The sequence below is a fragment of the Ochlerotatus camptorhynchus genome, unplaced genomic scaffold (assembly GCF_037179485.1).
Source record: "Ochlerotatus camptorhynchus isolate MF236.1 unplaced genomic scaffold, CSIRO-AGI_Acam_v1.1 ptg000004l, whole genome shotgun sequence".
NCBI classification, from domain to species: domain Eukaryota; kingdom Metazoa; phylum Arthropoda; class Insecta; order Diptera; family Culicidae; genus Ochlerotatus; species Ochlerotatus camptorhynchus.
The window spans coordinates 793,736-809,674 of record NW_027040496.1 but is presented as its reverse complement, the minus strand read 5'-3'; the positions used below and the strand labels follow the sequence as shown (position 1 = coordinate 809,674).

General features: G+C 37.6%; 1 protein-coding gene across 1 annotated transcript in view; it reads right to left on the bottom strand.

Moving 5' to 3' along the window:
* LOC135714821 (uncharacterized) overlaps window positions 1-15,939 on the bottom strand; it is a 464,202-nt gene that overhangs the window by 15,619 nt on the left and 432,644 nt on the right. The window contains exons 12-13 of the mRNA XM_065238233.1: window positions 5,979-6,343; window positions 5,798-5,890 (exon numbers count right to left, since the gene is read on the bottom strand). Coding sequence (XP_065094305.1) covers window positions 5,798-5,890; window positions 5,979-6,343 — 458 coding nt within the window. The remainder of the gene's footprint in view (window positions 1-5,797; window positions 5,891-5,978; window positions 6,344-15,939) is intronic.

Below are 15,939 nucleotides of genomic sequence, written 5' to 3'. Positions count from 1 at the left end.
CATGACGATGCTACATTAGTTTAGCACAGTATTGAACAGTAGAAAGATACCATGGTCCCATAGAACGTTATGGAATGTTTCTGGATTTGTTCTTCTGGTTCCAGAGCAATGGCCGGAACATATTCCGGTGAGCATCAGACCAGAGCTTTTCATAAACGTGCCAAACTAACCATGCGATAAATCAATTCACATGAGAATTCGAAAATAAGATCAACAAGAGTCATGATGAGAAACCAGCGCCATGTTGGACACACCCGGACATGTTCCGGGTATCCCCGGGGAAGTGGTAATTCCTTTTAAAAATTCATCAAGCGATACATCAAATCACATGAGAATTCAAAGCCATATCCGTTGGCGGTCAAACTGAGTATTGTAAGAACTATAGTGGCCACATCCGGACATGTTCCAGATACCCTAGGGGAAGTGGACATAACCTGTCTTGAGACAAATCTCATGATGCGATCCTAAAATATATCTGTGACGTTGTTTTATAGTTTAGATAATGAAAGCCTTTTTTTTAATGGGACTGACTTGCGGTTACTTTTCGCTGTGGGAAAATTTGACTTGGTATTGTTTTTCATTTTTCTTGAACAAACAACCTTTTTTGAATTGCACATCCCCAAAAAAATAGAGAGATAAACTGAATGATGATGCTTACTCAAAATTGATAAAAATGCAGATGGGACTGACTTGCGATTACCGGCAGTTTAATTGATCAAACATTTCCATAAAGTACTTTGAATAATCACATAATTCGGATTGATAACATAATATTCTGAAGATCTACATCCATCCAGTTATTCAAATGATGTATCGTAAAAATTATGTCAAGTTAAAGGGTTGATCTGGAGTTATTCCAAAGGCCTTCAGTTGATCAAAGATCTCTATAATGCAGCAACACAGATAAAAATTCTTAATTTTAATTGTGATGCAAACATTCAGTCACGTAAACTTAAATTTAATTTCACGCAACCGAGCAACTTCTAAACAATGTTGTTTACAAAGATGGGCTTTTGTATACAATATTTGCTACATTGCATGAAATGTGCCAGAACTTTACATGTAATATAATGTAAACTTATATGATTTATGATGCTCCAATAATGTGCATCATATTGAACAGAAATTTACACTACTCTTCGAACTGTGAAGGTCTAGAAAGATCACCTTTCATTGTGCAGATCTCCAAGTATTCAAAATTTCAAATGTTGTCTTTCTGATATTCTTCTAATATGACAGGCTTATTAAGAAGCAATAAAAAACCAAAATTATCTAGTCGAAGATTTCAGTTAAGTCCATAGGGAAGTTTTTCATTTATTCACGTTGAACTAGTACTTCTCTGAAGATCCTGAATTGATCAAAATTAAAATAAAGTCTCTTAGATATTCTTTTCGACTTTGCTTGTTGATTAGAACTTATTCAAAGGTTTTTCAGCTAATCGATTATTTTAGAAAAGACCATTGGATATGTTTTTAACATTTCGTAGAATTTTTATGAAGTTCGTAAAACATTTTAGAATATCTTATAACATACCTCGAAGTACTCTGAAGTAAGAAGGGTTAGAAGGAAATATATGGACCTTTTCTGAGGTTAACAAAACTATTCTGAAGTTCATTGAACTTCCCGAAGTACGCAGAGGTTCTCTTCTTCCAATTATAATTTTTGTCATAAGAAATCACAGATTGGCACGCTTTTTCGGCAATGCAAATCATCAAAACATCAGAAAGGAAAGCGGCGTCAGTGGTGCAGTGGTAAACGTGATTACCTCTCACCCCAGCAGGCTTGGGTTCAATCCCAGTCGGCGCCGCCGGGATTTTCTGAGGCATAACATCTCTGATCACGCCTTCCTTCAGAAGGGAAGTAAAGCCGTTGGTCCCCGGTTTATGAGTTGATGGGTCGATAGGTAGGATCCAGGTATGGGAGCTGCCTCCCTGGCGTCGGTAGCATTGGTGCTCAGCACGGAAAACAAGATCGACGGAAAACAAATCAAAGAAAAAAAAAAATCAGAACGGATACTGCATTTCAAGAACAACATGTGAAAAGGGCATACAAACTTTTTGTAAACAAACATTCTTAAGCCCTTTTCTAGCCACCCATATGACACCAACGCAAACCATCAACATCGCCGGATAGGGGAAGGTTTCCCCTTCCCGATGATGTTGTTAGTTTGCGTGGGCGTGCCTCGGTTAGCGAGAAGAGGGCCTACCAAGGTTTGTTTACAAAAAGCTTGTATGCCCTTTTCACATGTCGCTCTTGATTTCTTCGGCGGCAAAAACGCTGCAGACGAATTCAAGAGCAAATTTTCATTATGTCGTAAGTAACATTCGCACCGATCCGAGAAAAATAAAGTTTTGTTTTGATGACCGAAAAGTTATTCCTATTTCCAATTAAACACATATAATCTCATAGTGATAGCAATGTTTAACATATTTAGCCGGGTTTTAATCATACAAAGGCAAATCGCTAGCGTTCATGCTAAGAAATACTGGTTTTTGAGTCAAAAGTTATTATACGTCGTTTGGTGGCCCCTATTGTTACTTAAGTCAAAGTGTATTTACCAGGATATTCGGGAGAATTATCAATTACGTCTCCTTACGTGCAGCCCATTCATCATTTTAGGACCACCGAAATCATCTTAGCAACAAACAGTTCGATTTATTCACTTTAATAATGAGAAAGCAAAACGACGAAAGTACACTTTTCACGGGTTTCTCAGTGCTGTTACTTAAGGCAAACGGCATCTCCATAGAAATCGGGTGACTTAAGTAACATCGAAAACTATTTTGATCGGAAGGTGATTACGTCAAAAAGCAATTCGACTGGTAAATAAATTTAAAAATGGGATGTGATCCTATATTCAGACAGTATATAGTGTAATAGCAGGAGCATCGATTGACACTGATAGCTCGACTTTGTTTACCTTTGTTACATTCGACGTAATGAAAATTTGCTCTTGAATTGAAAGCGAACCTGCGAAAAATGCTGCATAAACTAAGCCGCGTTGGGTTGATCAGCGAATTTTCAGCCGCGAATAAATTGCGTCAGTATGGAAGAGTCTTAATACGCCGATGCACGCCGCCGTCGAGGCAAAAATGGTTTTCACGCCGCCGCCACCGATGAATGGACTGGTCTAACTAAAACCACTTGAAAAGTACATAAAATCATAGAAATTAACTCCAAAAAAATACCGCTGCAAATCAAAAAATTTGCACTACGATCCTTAAAGTGACTTCCCTGTTTTTCAAAGTGACTGTATTGTGAAAATCTAGCTCATTCCAAGGGTCTTGATTATTTTTTCCAGGTTCAAATCTTATTTTCTCGCAGAGAGGCTGAAGTATAATTTTACCCTGGATAATAACGTGACATCACAGATGTAGCTTACAAACGACTGGCGTAAATTTCACTCTTAAAGGAATATTTAAAGCTCCTTAACGCCATATATTTGATTGATTCGTTCAACACAGAATTCAACAGAACAGTAAAAAGCTCACTGTTCCGCTTCGAATCCTTCTTTCCAGTCCGGTGGGCTGTTTTGGCTCACGTGCCATGTACCGGCACTTTTGGTTTCCAGGTAACCGTCTAGCTAGGCTTTTTATTCTGCTCTCGAACGTTTCGATTCCCATTCAAGCGCAGAAAAGTGGAACAAACGGAAATCGAACTTCGGATAACAGATATCAATCGGAGCTGAACCTGTCGGGGAATGGTTATTCTTCTTCTTCCTTTTCAGTGCAACATTTTACCTTTCCGAGGAACTACACATCTTCCGATCTCTGAACGGAACAAGAAGTGAAGTCAGAATTTGATTTCGCTACTTTCATCAATCATTTTTCCAACCGTGCTCGTACCTACGTTCGTTTCCCAGAGTGACCCGGTAGATCCGTTATCGGGATGAGGTCGATGATGGATGTGTACACCTGACAATTTGATCTTCCGAGCAGTCAAGAAGCCAATTGGATGGGATTAAATTGCTACCGGGAACAACTGTGATCAGTAAAATCGCGGTTATTTCAAAACAGTCAATTAGATCCAATTAGCATTATAATCACTCTGATATCGTTGTGAGGGATGAACCAACCGAGCGGAAACAACTCTTCCTCCCTTCGGTTATTTTGAAGTGTGACTATCACATCTGTTGACGGTCCCATGGTGGATGAGTAACAACGTGAACGGTACCGATAAGGCGGCATTGAATGTTATCTGTCTTATCAGGAGCAACGCTTGTTCCTAACGATATAAATCACGCGACCGGAAATAATTAACAAGATAAAATTAATTATCGATCCGCCGCCGCCGTCAGTTCGCATGTTGACAGATACTTGAATCTTTGTTCGCTCATATTGAAACACATAACTACAATGTAGGCGTTCAGTGGAGGGTTTTATTGGCTCGCTTGATTCTTTGTGACAAGCTGTTTGGATAATGGTTATTACCTCTCAAATAGGGAACATTATAATCTATTATCGTTCGTTTGTTTCTTAGCCCAAGAGCAATCGTGTCAAATCATCAAAAATGAACGGTATTTTTGCAAGCGTTGTACGGAAAAAAATGGCATATACAATTTAAACGTTGATTTCACTGTATTTCCCCAACAAAACACATGGCTGATTTTGTTCAAACGATTCCTTAGTCCTTCAGCTTCAATCTGATTACATTTTTAAGACTGACCAAACCTGGTTTGTCTTCAAATGAAATATACGCACTACAAAATACGGCTGATTTCGAGTTGCCGATAATAGAACAGTTAATTAACACGCAGTTCAAATGGAAAGGTTGACGAAGAAAAGTAAGCTGCCAACAAAAGTCACACTCACACTCACAAAAGTTTCGAGCGTTGTAAAAACGTTTTCAAACCGTGTAGGGCAATTATGTCGATTGGAATGGATAGAATAGCAAGCAGCAGATAAATGTAAACTCATTGCTCGATTCCGGGCAATGAGAAGGCGGACTCGCTTGCAAAGGTGGGCACTATGGAAGGCGATATTTACGATCGACAAATCGCCTACGACGATTTTTTCTTCATTTATCGCCAACAATCACAGTACAGAAAACTTCACTTGCAAACTTGACTGGAATCACAAAATTTTCTACCTCTTGAAATGCCTCCAACAACTATTGAAATTCCATGTTGCGCCAACCTCTTCTGGTACTTATGGTTTCTACAGGAACTGGAAATTTTCCAGATACCTCGAAGGGTCATTCACCACTTTACAGATTTGTGTACGCTCTGACTCACAAGTCTAAACAATATTCCACTTATGGGTGAGTCGGTAAACTTCTCTGCACAGTACGAGTCCGCTGTTGGGACAGGTTAAGATGAATTGTTTAGGAACGTTACTCTCGCGTTTTCCTAGAAGGCCTATGTTTAAGAGAGCACCCTCGAAAAACAACCACCATCGACGGTGACGGTGCGATGCCAGCGAGATTGATTACTTTGTTTCACCGAGACAACAACGCTCTGGATTCGATGGGTATATTGGGTTGAAAAATTGTTTACATCGGATTGGGAAAATATTTGGCCCCGGCCTTGGCCGGGTCTGGCAGCGACAAAAGCGTAAAGGAAAATCAAGTGCGTGCTGAATTTTACGATGATGACGAAGATGAGTGGGATGAATAATGGCGGTGAATGATTTATGGCAGCTGGTGCTGGAATGGTACCGAAATTTGAGGTAATTTTCAACACTCTCCAGAAAGGTCAGATTTGCAAAGTCGTTAAAAATATGCCTTTCATTTCCGAGAGCTGATACCGCAAATCATGAACCATCTTAGCGTGCGATGGGGTGACTGAACTCCTTCATACCTGTAGACTCCATGCGGGAAGCCGTGTTGACCGTGTCGCCAAACAGACAGTATCGAGGCATTGTCAATCCGACGACACCGGCACAGCATGGACCTGTTGACGGTCGGTTAAAAAAATTTACTTTTTTGTAACAACAGAAGAAAAACGCTTGCTTTCACCCAATCGAATCAATAGGTCTTACCTGTGTGTAGTCCGATGCGGAGCTGCAGTGGGACACCCGGTAGGTGGCGAACCTTGAAATTGCCACTCTGGTGCAACAGGTCCAGTGCCATGGTAGCAATCTGCTCAGCATGGTCTGGCGTTCGTACGGGCAGACCTCCCACGACCATGTATGCATCGCCAATCGTTTCCACTTTGTACACGTTATAGGCGTTTATGGTGGCATCGAAGCAGGTATACAGGTCATTCAACAGGTCCACCACCTGCACGGGCGTACAGTGGGCAGATATCGTCGTGAAGCCAACGATGTCGCTGAAGTAAATTGTGACTTCGGAGAACTCTTCCGGCTCGACGGCGAGGCCCAGCTTGAGTCGGTCGGCAACGGAGCTGTGGAGTGGCGGTAAATATTGATTAACATTTTCAATCTACTACTAAATCGAAATTCAGTTATATATATATATATTCGGTTGATCATCAAATAAGTCAAATCACAAGGGGACCAAATAGAGTTTCTGAACTTATGTGTATTGCACCTGATATGAAATTGATTTACCGCGAAGTGTTATGATTACACGCGTTGTCTAATTTCGCTCACTTTAGTAGTTTTGCGTTTTTTATTATATTTGTGAGTAACAGCCCTGTCACTCCGTTGCTCCATGAGTAACCAGCTCCGCTCCAGCAGCTAGAAAAAGTTGCTAATGACTTAATAACTAATATGAATCAGGCTTACAATGCCAGTTGTCCTACAAAGGAGCGCTCGACTAATAGAGATGTTTGCTGGTGGAATGACAGATTATAAAAACTACGGAAAAAGCTAGGAAACTATTCAACCGTGCAAAATTTACTTTAGACTGGTCTCAATATAAAAAGGCGTTAACTGAATATAACAGAGAAATAAGAAGATCCAAGCAGAAAGATTGGAGAAACATGTGTGAAAACATAGGAAACACTCTTGAAAGACTTCAAAAAGTTCTCTCAAAAGATCATTGTAACGGTTTTGGAACTCTAAAAAAGACTGACGAACATTTTACTGAAAACTCAAATGAAACTCTGGAACTGATGATGCAAACCCATTTTCCAGGGTCCCATCCAACTTCAGACTGTGGTGAACGTGATAGATCTACCAAAACAAATGTCTCGCTATGTGGGCTAGAAATTTCAAATGAAGAGGCTGAAAACTTTGCCATTAGAATATTTACAAGCTCTAGAATTGAATGGGCGATAGATTCTTTTAGTTCTTTTAAATCCCCTGGCTCAGATTGAATTTTTCCAGCACATATTTAAAATTGTAAATCTATAATAATTTCTGGTTTAGTTGAATTAATCAAGTCTAGTTTCTTATTGGGAAATGTTTATGTTATAAAGCTTATCGGTATCAAAGGTTTTAAAAAATCGGTTTTTGTCGGTATTTGCGATTTTAATTAATTTTATATTTTTGCCGTTTTTGAAAGCGAAAATTTTAAACTTTTGGACTATGATCGGAAAACTCCGGAAGAAAACTCCGGGGAATGTTTGAATTAGCTTCTGAAGGAAGCTGAAAAATATCCAGAGAAAGAAGAAAGAAGTTTTCCTAAAGGAAATTTGAGGAAAGTTCTGAGAGAAGTCGGAAAAACTTCAGCGGAACTTCTGAGACATAAATTGAGAAGCTGCTGGCGAAAATTTTAAGAAACTTTCAGAAAAAAATGGATTTCCCATTCAAAGGAAGGCAGAAAAGTTTCGGAAATTGGAAGTAAATTCCAGAAATAGCCATTTCCAAGGGAAGCCAGAAGAAGCTCGGAAAAACCTTCCAATAGAAGTAAAAAAAAGAAAAACCAACTGGACAAAATTCCAGAACTAGGCGAAAGAAATTTCTGGAAGAAGTTTAATTGAACTTCCAGGAGAAGATGGAAGAAACTTCCTGGAGACGCAGGCAGAAAATTCCTAAGGTAGATTGGAAAAAAATTCTGGAGAAAGTTGGAAGCTATAGCGCTTACGGAACAGTCAAAATAAACAAGAAGATAATTCCGTAAGAAAGAGTTCCTGGGGGATGTTCTAGTGATCCAGAAATTTTCCAAATGGTCATAAACATCCCTGAAGACCCCGCAATGCCTCTGAAGTTTTTGGAACATTCCTGAAATGTACTTAGGGATTTTATGCTGTTTTGGAGTACTCTGATCATTTTTGAAATACTTGGAAATTCCCTAATTATAAAGAGACTACCGGAATATCTCCAATTAACTTTAAAGGTCTCTAGACTTTCTTGAAGACTACGAAATTTCTTAAGCGCACAATTTTCTTGAATTTATTGTAACATCAGCATTAAAGTTCTCTGATCTTCCCGATTTTTCTAATTTTTAAAAAGTTATCAACACTGCAGTGCACTGCCATTAATAAGCACGGAACTTCCCATAAAATGGTCTCACAATGTGCTTATGTTCATGTAACTTCCCTTACGTTTCTTAAATTTGCATGAACCCCTCGGAACATTGCTGAAGTTTTCGGAGATTGATTGATGACAAAATATTTATGATGTATCCTTAAGTTCACTGGAATTCGCCGGATCGGGATTTAGAATTTTAACAGAAGTTATTGAAACATTCTTTAATTTATCGAAACTTACTAAAACGTCTGAACTTTTCCGAAGTTTCAGAACTTCTTAAAAGTTGATGCAGCTAGTGTGGATCTGCAATCAAAATCTGGAAGCATCCCTGAAGTTTCGGGAAAGTTGAAAAAACTGGCGGGAGAAGATGGAAGAATGATTCGAGCGAAGGCTGAAGAAGTTTCCAAAGGAAGTCGAAATAAGTTTCCGAGAGGAATCGGAATTACCAGAAAGAGCCATCGACTTTTTATCGATTCATGGGTAGCCAAAAACGGCGAGGAAATTGAAACATTAATCGAAAGAGTATCCATAAGACATTTTTGAAGATGATTTTTTTTAGAATTTTAAAGGCCTACAAAATTTTAGTTATTCAAAAAGATACAAGTCTCTTACAATAATTTTCTCAGAAATTTGAGCGTGGGCAGGCAATTGATTATTAAAAAAAAAAAAACGGTATAAATCGGTATAAAACCTCAAAAATTGGTATTCTGAGGAACCTTATCTGTATATCGGTATCTAGTTCGGAAATCGGTATAAATACCGACAAATCGGTATATCTGGCAACACACCCAAAAAAAAAAAAAAATGGAGGCAAGCCCGAGTGGTATTCATACCAAAGGCCAAAAAAAGAGACAAATCTTAACCAAAATCATTTAGACCAATAAGCCTTTCATCAATATTTTTGAAATTAATGGAAAAAACTCATAGATGAATTTGTTTAATCAGAAATACTTCTTAATAAACCATTATGTAAGACACAATTTGCTCACTAGTCAGGCAAGTCAACAATAACAGCTCTTCATACTCTTATTCTACCAGCAACGTTTCTTGATAATGAATATACATCTTTTACGTCGATGATAAGCGCTATGAGAAATCGTGGTTTTAATAATAATTAAAAAAAAAAAACATAATAAACTGGATTGTAGAAATGCTATCCAAAAGATAAATATCAGCTAATTTAGGAGATTCAGTAGTGAAAATAGCAACTGTAAAAGGCTGTCCTCAAGGAGGTATTCTTCATCCCCTTCTGTGGTATCTAGTTGTTGATGACCTTTTTTTTAAAACTAAAGCATCAAGGTTTCGAAATAATTGGGTTTGCGGATAACATTATCATTATAGTCCGTGCAAAATTCGATAAAGTTGTTTTCGACATAATGCAAATAGCATTAAAAGTCACACTATCGTGGTGCAAAGAAGAGGGATTGAATGTCAATCCTACAAAATATTTTCCAAGTTCCTGATGTGACTCACGTTGACTGGGATGCAGGAACACTGAATATTAGTCCTGGATAATTATTTTTTAAACATAATGGATAATATTGTTTGGTGGTAATATCGGGCCCTGGGGTTAACTTCTCGGTTTTCATGGGAAAATGGCCGACAGTTTTTCAAGCTGAAATATATGCCATCTTAGATTAGCGTTCAATCGGCGCTGAATGCTTAGAAATCAAAAATTTACACGTCAAAACTGATATGGGAATGTACTAAACTATTACAGCAACTGTCCTGATGAAACACGGTTAACCATTATTGGGTTCCTGATCATTGTGCAATCGAAGGAAACGAAAAAGCTAATCAATTGGCAAAAATAGGGTCATCCACGAAATTCATTGGCCCTGAACCTTTTTATTGGACTTTCATTTTGTGCTTTAAAAATGGAAAACTAGGAAAAAACAAAGGTACAGTACAACTGAGCCAGTACCTTAAATTCTCGCCAATCTAAACGTTTTATAAAGCCGAACACTTTTCATACACAAAAATTACACAATCTTTCTAAAAAAGATTTGAGTACATATGCTGGTTCGATAACAGGACACTGTAAATATCACCTGAAAATCATTGGTAAACTTCATGAAGATAAATGTCGCTTTTGTAACTTAAAAAGCGAAAGCTCTGAACATTTGCCGTGTGACTGTGTTGCACTATTTCATAAACGATGCAGATATCTTGATGAGGGTCTTGGAAAATCTGGGCTGCTGCTCCCAATCAGGTAATAAATTTCATAAGGAATGTATTACCTGGTTGGGATAATTGCTTACAACAGTAGTGGTAGTTACTCAAACAATAGTGGCTTACCATTACGTTATGGCATAAATAAAAAGAGGATACACCACAATATATCAAAGTAATGGTAACGGTGGTATTATGTCCCCAACATAGGGGAAAAAACAGCTCCAAAAATCGATCTGTTATTAGTAATTAAAGCTAACTGGGTGCAGAAATATCGATCTACATGTGCTTCTCTTTTACAAGCTGTGGGAATTTTTGGACGGGGATCAAAGATTGAATCAGCGCCATTTAATGTCAAATTAAAATGCTGGAAATTCATCTATATACCTACAGATGCGCATTGAAAAATGATCTATTGTCATTAGAAATACAACTTGTTGCGCTAATCAGATACTAACAGTTTATTTTTATTTGGGCCACCTTATGTTATGGTCAGGTGCTCCGGTGAAAACAGGTACCTACATTTCCAAAGACATTAAGCTTTTTTTTATCAAATTTTTACTAGGTGCTCTCGAAGTGAAAACATATTTCTTCGCCCTAGTGATTAAAACAAACGCTTAATAAATTGGAAGATTAACTCAAAAAAAAAAAAAAATGCTAAACATATTTTAACATGTTAACATGAAAAATAACAGAAACTTCATAGAAGTTCTAAGTAATTCAGAGAAGTTAAGAGCTCTTATAGCAATTTTAAAAACTTCAGAGATGTTCCAATAATTTTAGGCAACATTCAAAACATTTAAAGAAGTTTCAAATACTTCTGGAAGATCCAAGAGCTACAGAAAAGTTCAGAACGTTGAGAAGTCCATATATCTCTAAGGGTAAGTTTCGAGATCTTCAGGATAGTTCCACTAAATTCAGGAACTTAGATGAAGATCAGAAAACTTCACTACAATTTCATTAGCTTCAGATTAATTTCAAGAACTAGAAAAAGAACTTAACGAATCTTCATAAAAAATCCCAAATCTTTAGGAAAGGTCATGTTGACTACACCCCGCACGCTATGCACGCTGAAGACATCTTTTTTGCAATATTATGTACCTCAGTTTTTTCTTCACAGGGTGTTTGTATTGATCCTTACAAGCAAATCTGTGCTGGTTTTAAAATATTTCATCTTGGGTTTTTTGAAAAAGAGTGTTTTTAAATTTACAACGCCGATTATAAAAGCATATATCGACTATTGCCGATACCAAACTATTACGAATTGAACAAATGCAGTCAAGCAAGGTTCAATAGTTGATTTAAATAATCCAAATGGCGTTAAAGAGCTCTCTTTGACTCGCAAGTAAGATCCGTATTGGTTATGACGAGTGTGCACAAAATCAATTAATATATGTTGCTAGAACAACTTCTTGTATGATTTCTCTTCCCTCATAAGAGTAAAAGAGAGAGAAAACGAGCAGGACAATTCAAGACAGCCACGTTATCATAGTAGGCATTGATTTTCGTCCTGTGTCGAGTGTTTTTTTTTTGAGATTTATCTACAATTTATCAATCATTTATCTGGAAAAATTAAAATGATCTCACGAAGAAAATAGAGTATTCGCTTGCTGTACTTCGGAAAAGCGACCCCGTAAAAAAATAATTCACGCCGCTTAGTGACGATCGTCGAAACATTTTTATCGGAGCTCAATAAAGGAGATAGTAAGTATCCGAAATTTTTGTGTCCCGTATTCACTAAGTGGCGAAAGTGGCGTTTGCAATCCTGACGGGTGGAAAATTTGCTTAGATTTTTAAAAATAAATAGATCGAAAATAAATTCTGGTAACCATGACAAATTTGTTTAAAAATCGTTTTACCGATAATGCCCATAATAAAGGAATGAAACCCACACGAGGTTAGCTACTCTTGCCCAGTATGTTTAAGTAGCCCTTATCTTGAATTACTACAGCTTTTTTAGAGCTTCTTGCAGTTCCCTTATTTTATCTAAGGCAACTTTCAGGAAGGTTCAGCAACTTTCTAGGAAACTCCGCGAACTATAGGGGACTGTGATTAATTTAAGGAAAGTTCTGCAAACTTTAAAGACGCTCCTCCAAAGAATCAGAGCAACTTTTGGGAAGTTCTACAAACTTCAGGAAAATTATTCAAACTTTCAAGATGTGCTTCGATCTTCAGAGAAGTTCTATGCACTTCAGGAAAATTCTGCCAAATTCAGGGACGTTTTGTGAGCTTCAGATGAGTTTATTGTCTTCCTGGTAAGTTCTACGAAGATAAGAGAGTTTTGTGAACTGTAGCAACATTATTTGAATTTTAATGATGCTCAGCAAAAAGTTCTTTAAACTCCAGGATTTTTTTTGCAAATTTTAGGATGGTCTGTGAACTACAGGGAATATTTACTTACATTAGGAAAGTACTGTGAACTTAAAGAAATATCTGAGAAATCCAGGAAAAAAAAAAAAATGACAAACTCACACAACACACACGTTCTAAGATCATCAGGAAAGTTTGAAGAATTTCATCGAAGTTCATCGAAATCAAGGAAAAACTTCTGAATAGGGATTTGAATTTGAATGTAGCTTCTATAAACTGTCTCATCGGGAACAACTTCCACTCCATGTCTTTGAAAACAGGTATAATAGAAAGAATTTGTTGCGATATATATCTTTCTCTTTTACGCGTCCCTTATGAAATGTGATCAACGGCATGAGCAGGGTGGAAGGGCGTAAAAAATGAGAGTTCACCACCTAAAAAAATATCGTGATTACGGCTCACGCATGTTACATTGCCATTTACCTGTATAAACAATAAGTTTATGGAAATGGAGGTTCACAAATATCCAGGAGAAAGATGTTAACAAGAAGTTTAAAACATTTTAACTGCCGAGGTGTGTAGACATTTGCAAATCATGTCTGACGCAGGTTTCTCCTAAGAAACGTCATGCATGTAGTGAAAATCGGAAACTTCAGAATCTCTCCGAATTGGCTGACGAAATTAAGGATCACTTTGCATTAGAGCAGCGTTTCTCAATCTATGGGTCGCGACCCATCAGTGGGTCGCAAGCTACCCTCAGGTGGGTCGCAGAAATCCAGATTGTTGATCATAGGTTTTTTAACTAGCATGTAGAATAATTCTGATTTTGAAATTATGCAGGGGTAATCAAATTAAAAGCCATTTTGGCATAATACAGCCAGTTTGGAAAGCCTAGGCCATTTTGACTTATTTGGACCATTTTTGGGTATTCTAACGTGTCATGATTATTATAGGAGTTGTCATTTTCATGCTGTTGATAAGATTTGTAGAAGTCATGTTAGCGTTTTGAGGCCTTTTTCGCGATTGAAAGCCTTTATTTTGCTTTTTTTTAATAATCAGTCTGGAGTTAAAAGAAGGTCTTGACTCTGTTTTTTAACATCGTTATTAGGTGGTTTTCTGATTACATTGCACTTTATACAGCTCGATATTCAAGGGACCATCGAGTTATAGAATTATCGAGTTATAGAATAACAATGCCATACAAAATCGCTATTACAGTAGCCATGAAAATAATGTTTACTATGGTTCTAAAACTCAAAATCGAGTTAGCGGACATTGAGTTGTGGAGAGTTGACTGTAGTTTGATACTTGATTTTTTTTTATGTTACTCATGAGTTTAGATAGCTCTTTCAGAGTCTTCAGATAATGTTTGGATGGTTTTACCGATTTACCACAAATTTGTCGATTCTTGTCATTTTATCTTTTGGGGTATCATGGATTTTAAACATCATTTTAGCCTAATTACATCTCCTTATAATATTGGTGGGTCACGAGCTTATACAATTTCTAAAAGTGGGTCGCAATCGAAAAAAGCTTGAGAACCGCTGCAGTTATGACAAAAAAAAAACAAGCCGAGGTTAGTTTTTAAAACGTCGCAGGAAGACCAGTGGGTTTAAATTTGAAACAGTCAGATTTTTGTTTTAGATTTCTCACGAAGATTTACTCAGCTATAAGAAAGATCTTAATCTGAGTGTTGATAAGGCCAGCATTTAATAACTATCCAGCCAGGCCTCATATCAGCTATGAGGATAGACAACGCGGCCAAAAATGATCCCAATAACGCTTCAAATTGGGTGGCTGCCGCAAATGCAACTCAGCATGCGCAATTTGGATTCGCTGGTTGCCATTGTTGGTACTTGATAAACGCCATTGCTTGATAAATGTGTAGTTTTGGAAGGATGCAATTTTGATCATCAACTAAAGGTTTTGGACAATATGGATGCTACTATGAGACATTGTTTCGGTGATAAACTCATGGCTGAGTGCATAGGTTTTTTTTTTGGTTTATCGAAACCTCCGGTAGACCATATTGTAAAATATGAAAACATAGATTTTTGCAAGAGTTTAATTATTTTATTAATACAAACATTATGAGATCATAACAAGTCTACGATATCTTATGGTACCGAAAAAGGAATCTTACTATACCGTTGAAACATAGTATTTTGACTACTTTAATCTCTTTTGAATCATTTTCAGCTGAATTTGTTTCGATCCGTAACAGTTTTGTATATTCAATAGTCCATATACGCCTTAATAAATGGCTAAGTGTACTTCAAAACACTTTTTCTCAAAAAACCCAAGATGGAATATTTTAAAACCTTCACAGATTTGATTGTTATGATCAATACTAAATTCCTTTGAAGAAAAAATGAGTTACTTAATAGTTGCAAAAAAGTGCTTTCAGACATAGCGTGCCCCGTCAAAAGCAAACGCTTCTTCGAATGACAGCTGCAACCAGATGACGGTTGTTTTGATGATCCTCTCGAATACAGGATTGATACGCATCCGGTTTTGGTTTAGTCCCAAAGCCTTTACCTCCCCAACGGCTTAACTTCCCTTCCTAACGCATTTACTTCCCTTCCGAAGGAAGGCGTGATCAGAGATTTTATGTCTCAGAACATCCAGGCGGCGCCGACTGGGATTGAACCCAGGCCTGCTGGGGTGAGAGGTAATCACGCTTACCAATACACTACCGGCGCCGCTCAGGAAGTATTACTGCTACAACAAATTTAAACAGCACTTTTCAGTGCTCAATACTTCCTGCATATTTTCTACCTTGTTCGACTATCATTCCTCTTCGATCCTTGTTTAGACCCTACCCGAGGTAATTCTGCTTGCCCATCGATTGGTATCCATGATACTATCCATCATCTAAATGCACGTCATATCGAGTAAAATGGTATCCTAAAAGTGGAACACCATCAGTAATGATGACTCCTCAGATACCGTGGTGGCCGTCTTTGTCGAAATTTGATGTAAGTGTTTAATATCTTTGATTACTTGTTTCTTTCCAGAAAGCTTCCGATTGGATGTAACTCTGGACAATTTGGCGGATTTGCGGTTTTTGGTACAATATTCACTTGATTTGCTTCGTACCACTCCATCACAGTTTTAGCATAATGGCATGATGCCACATCTG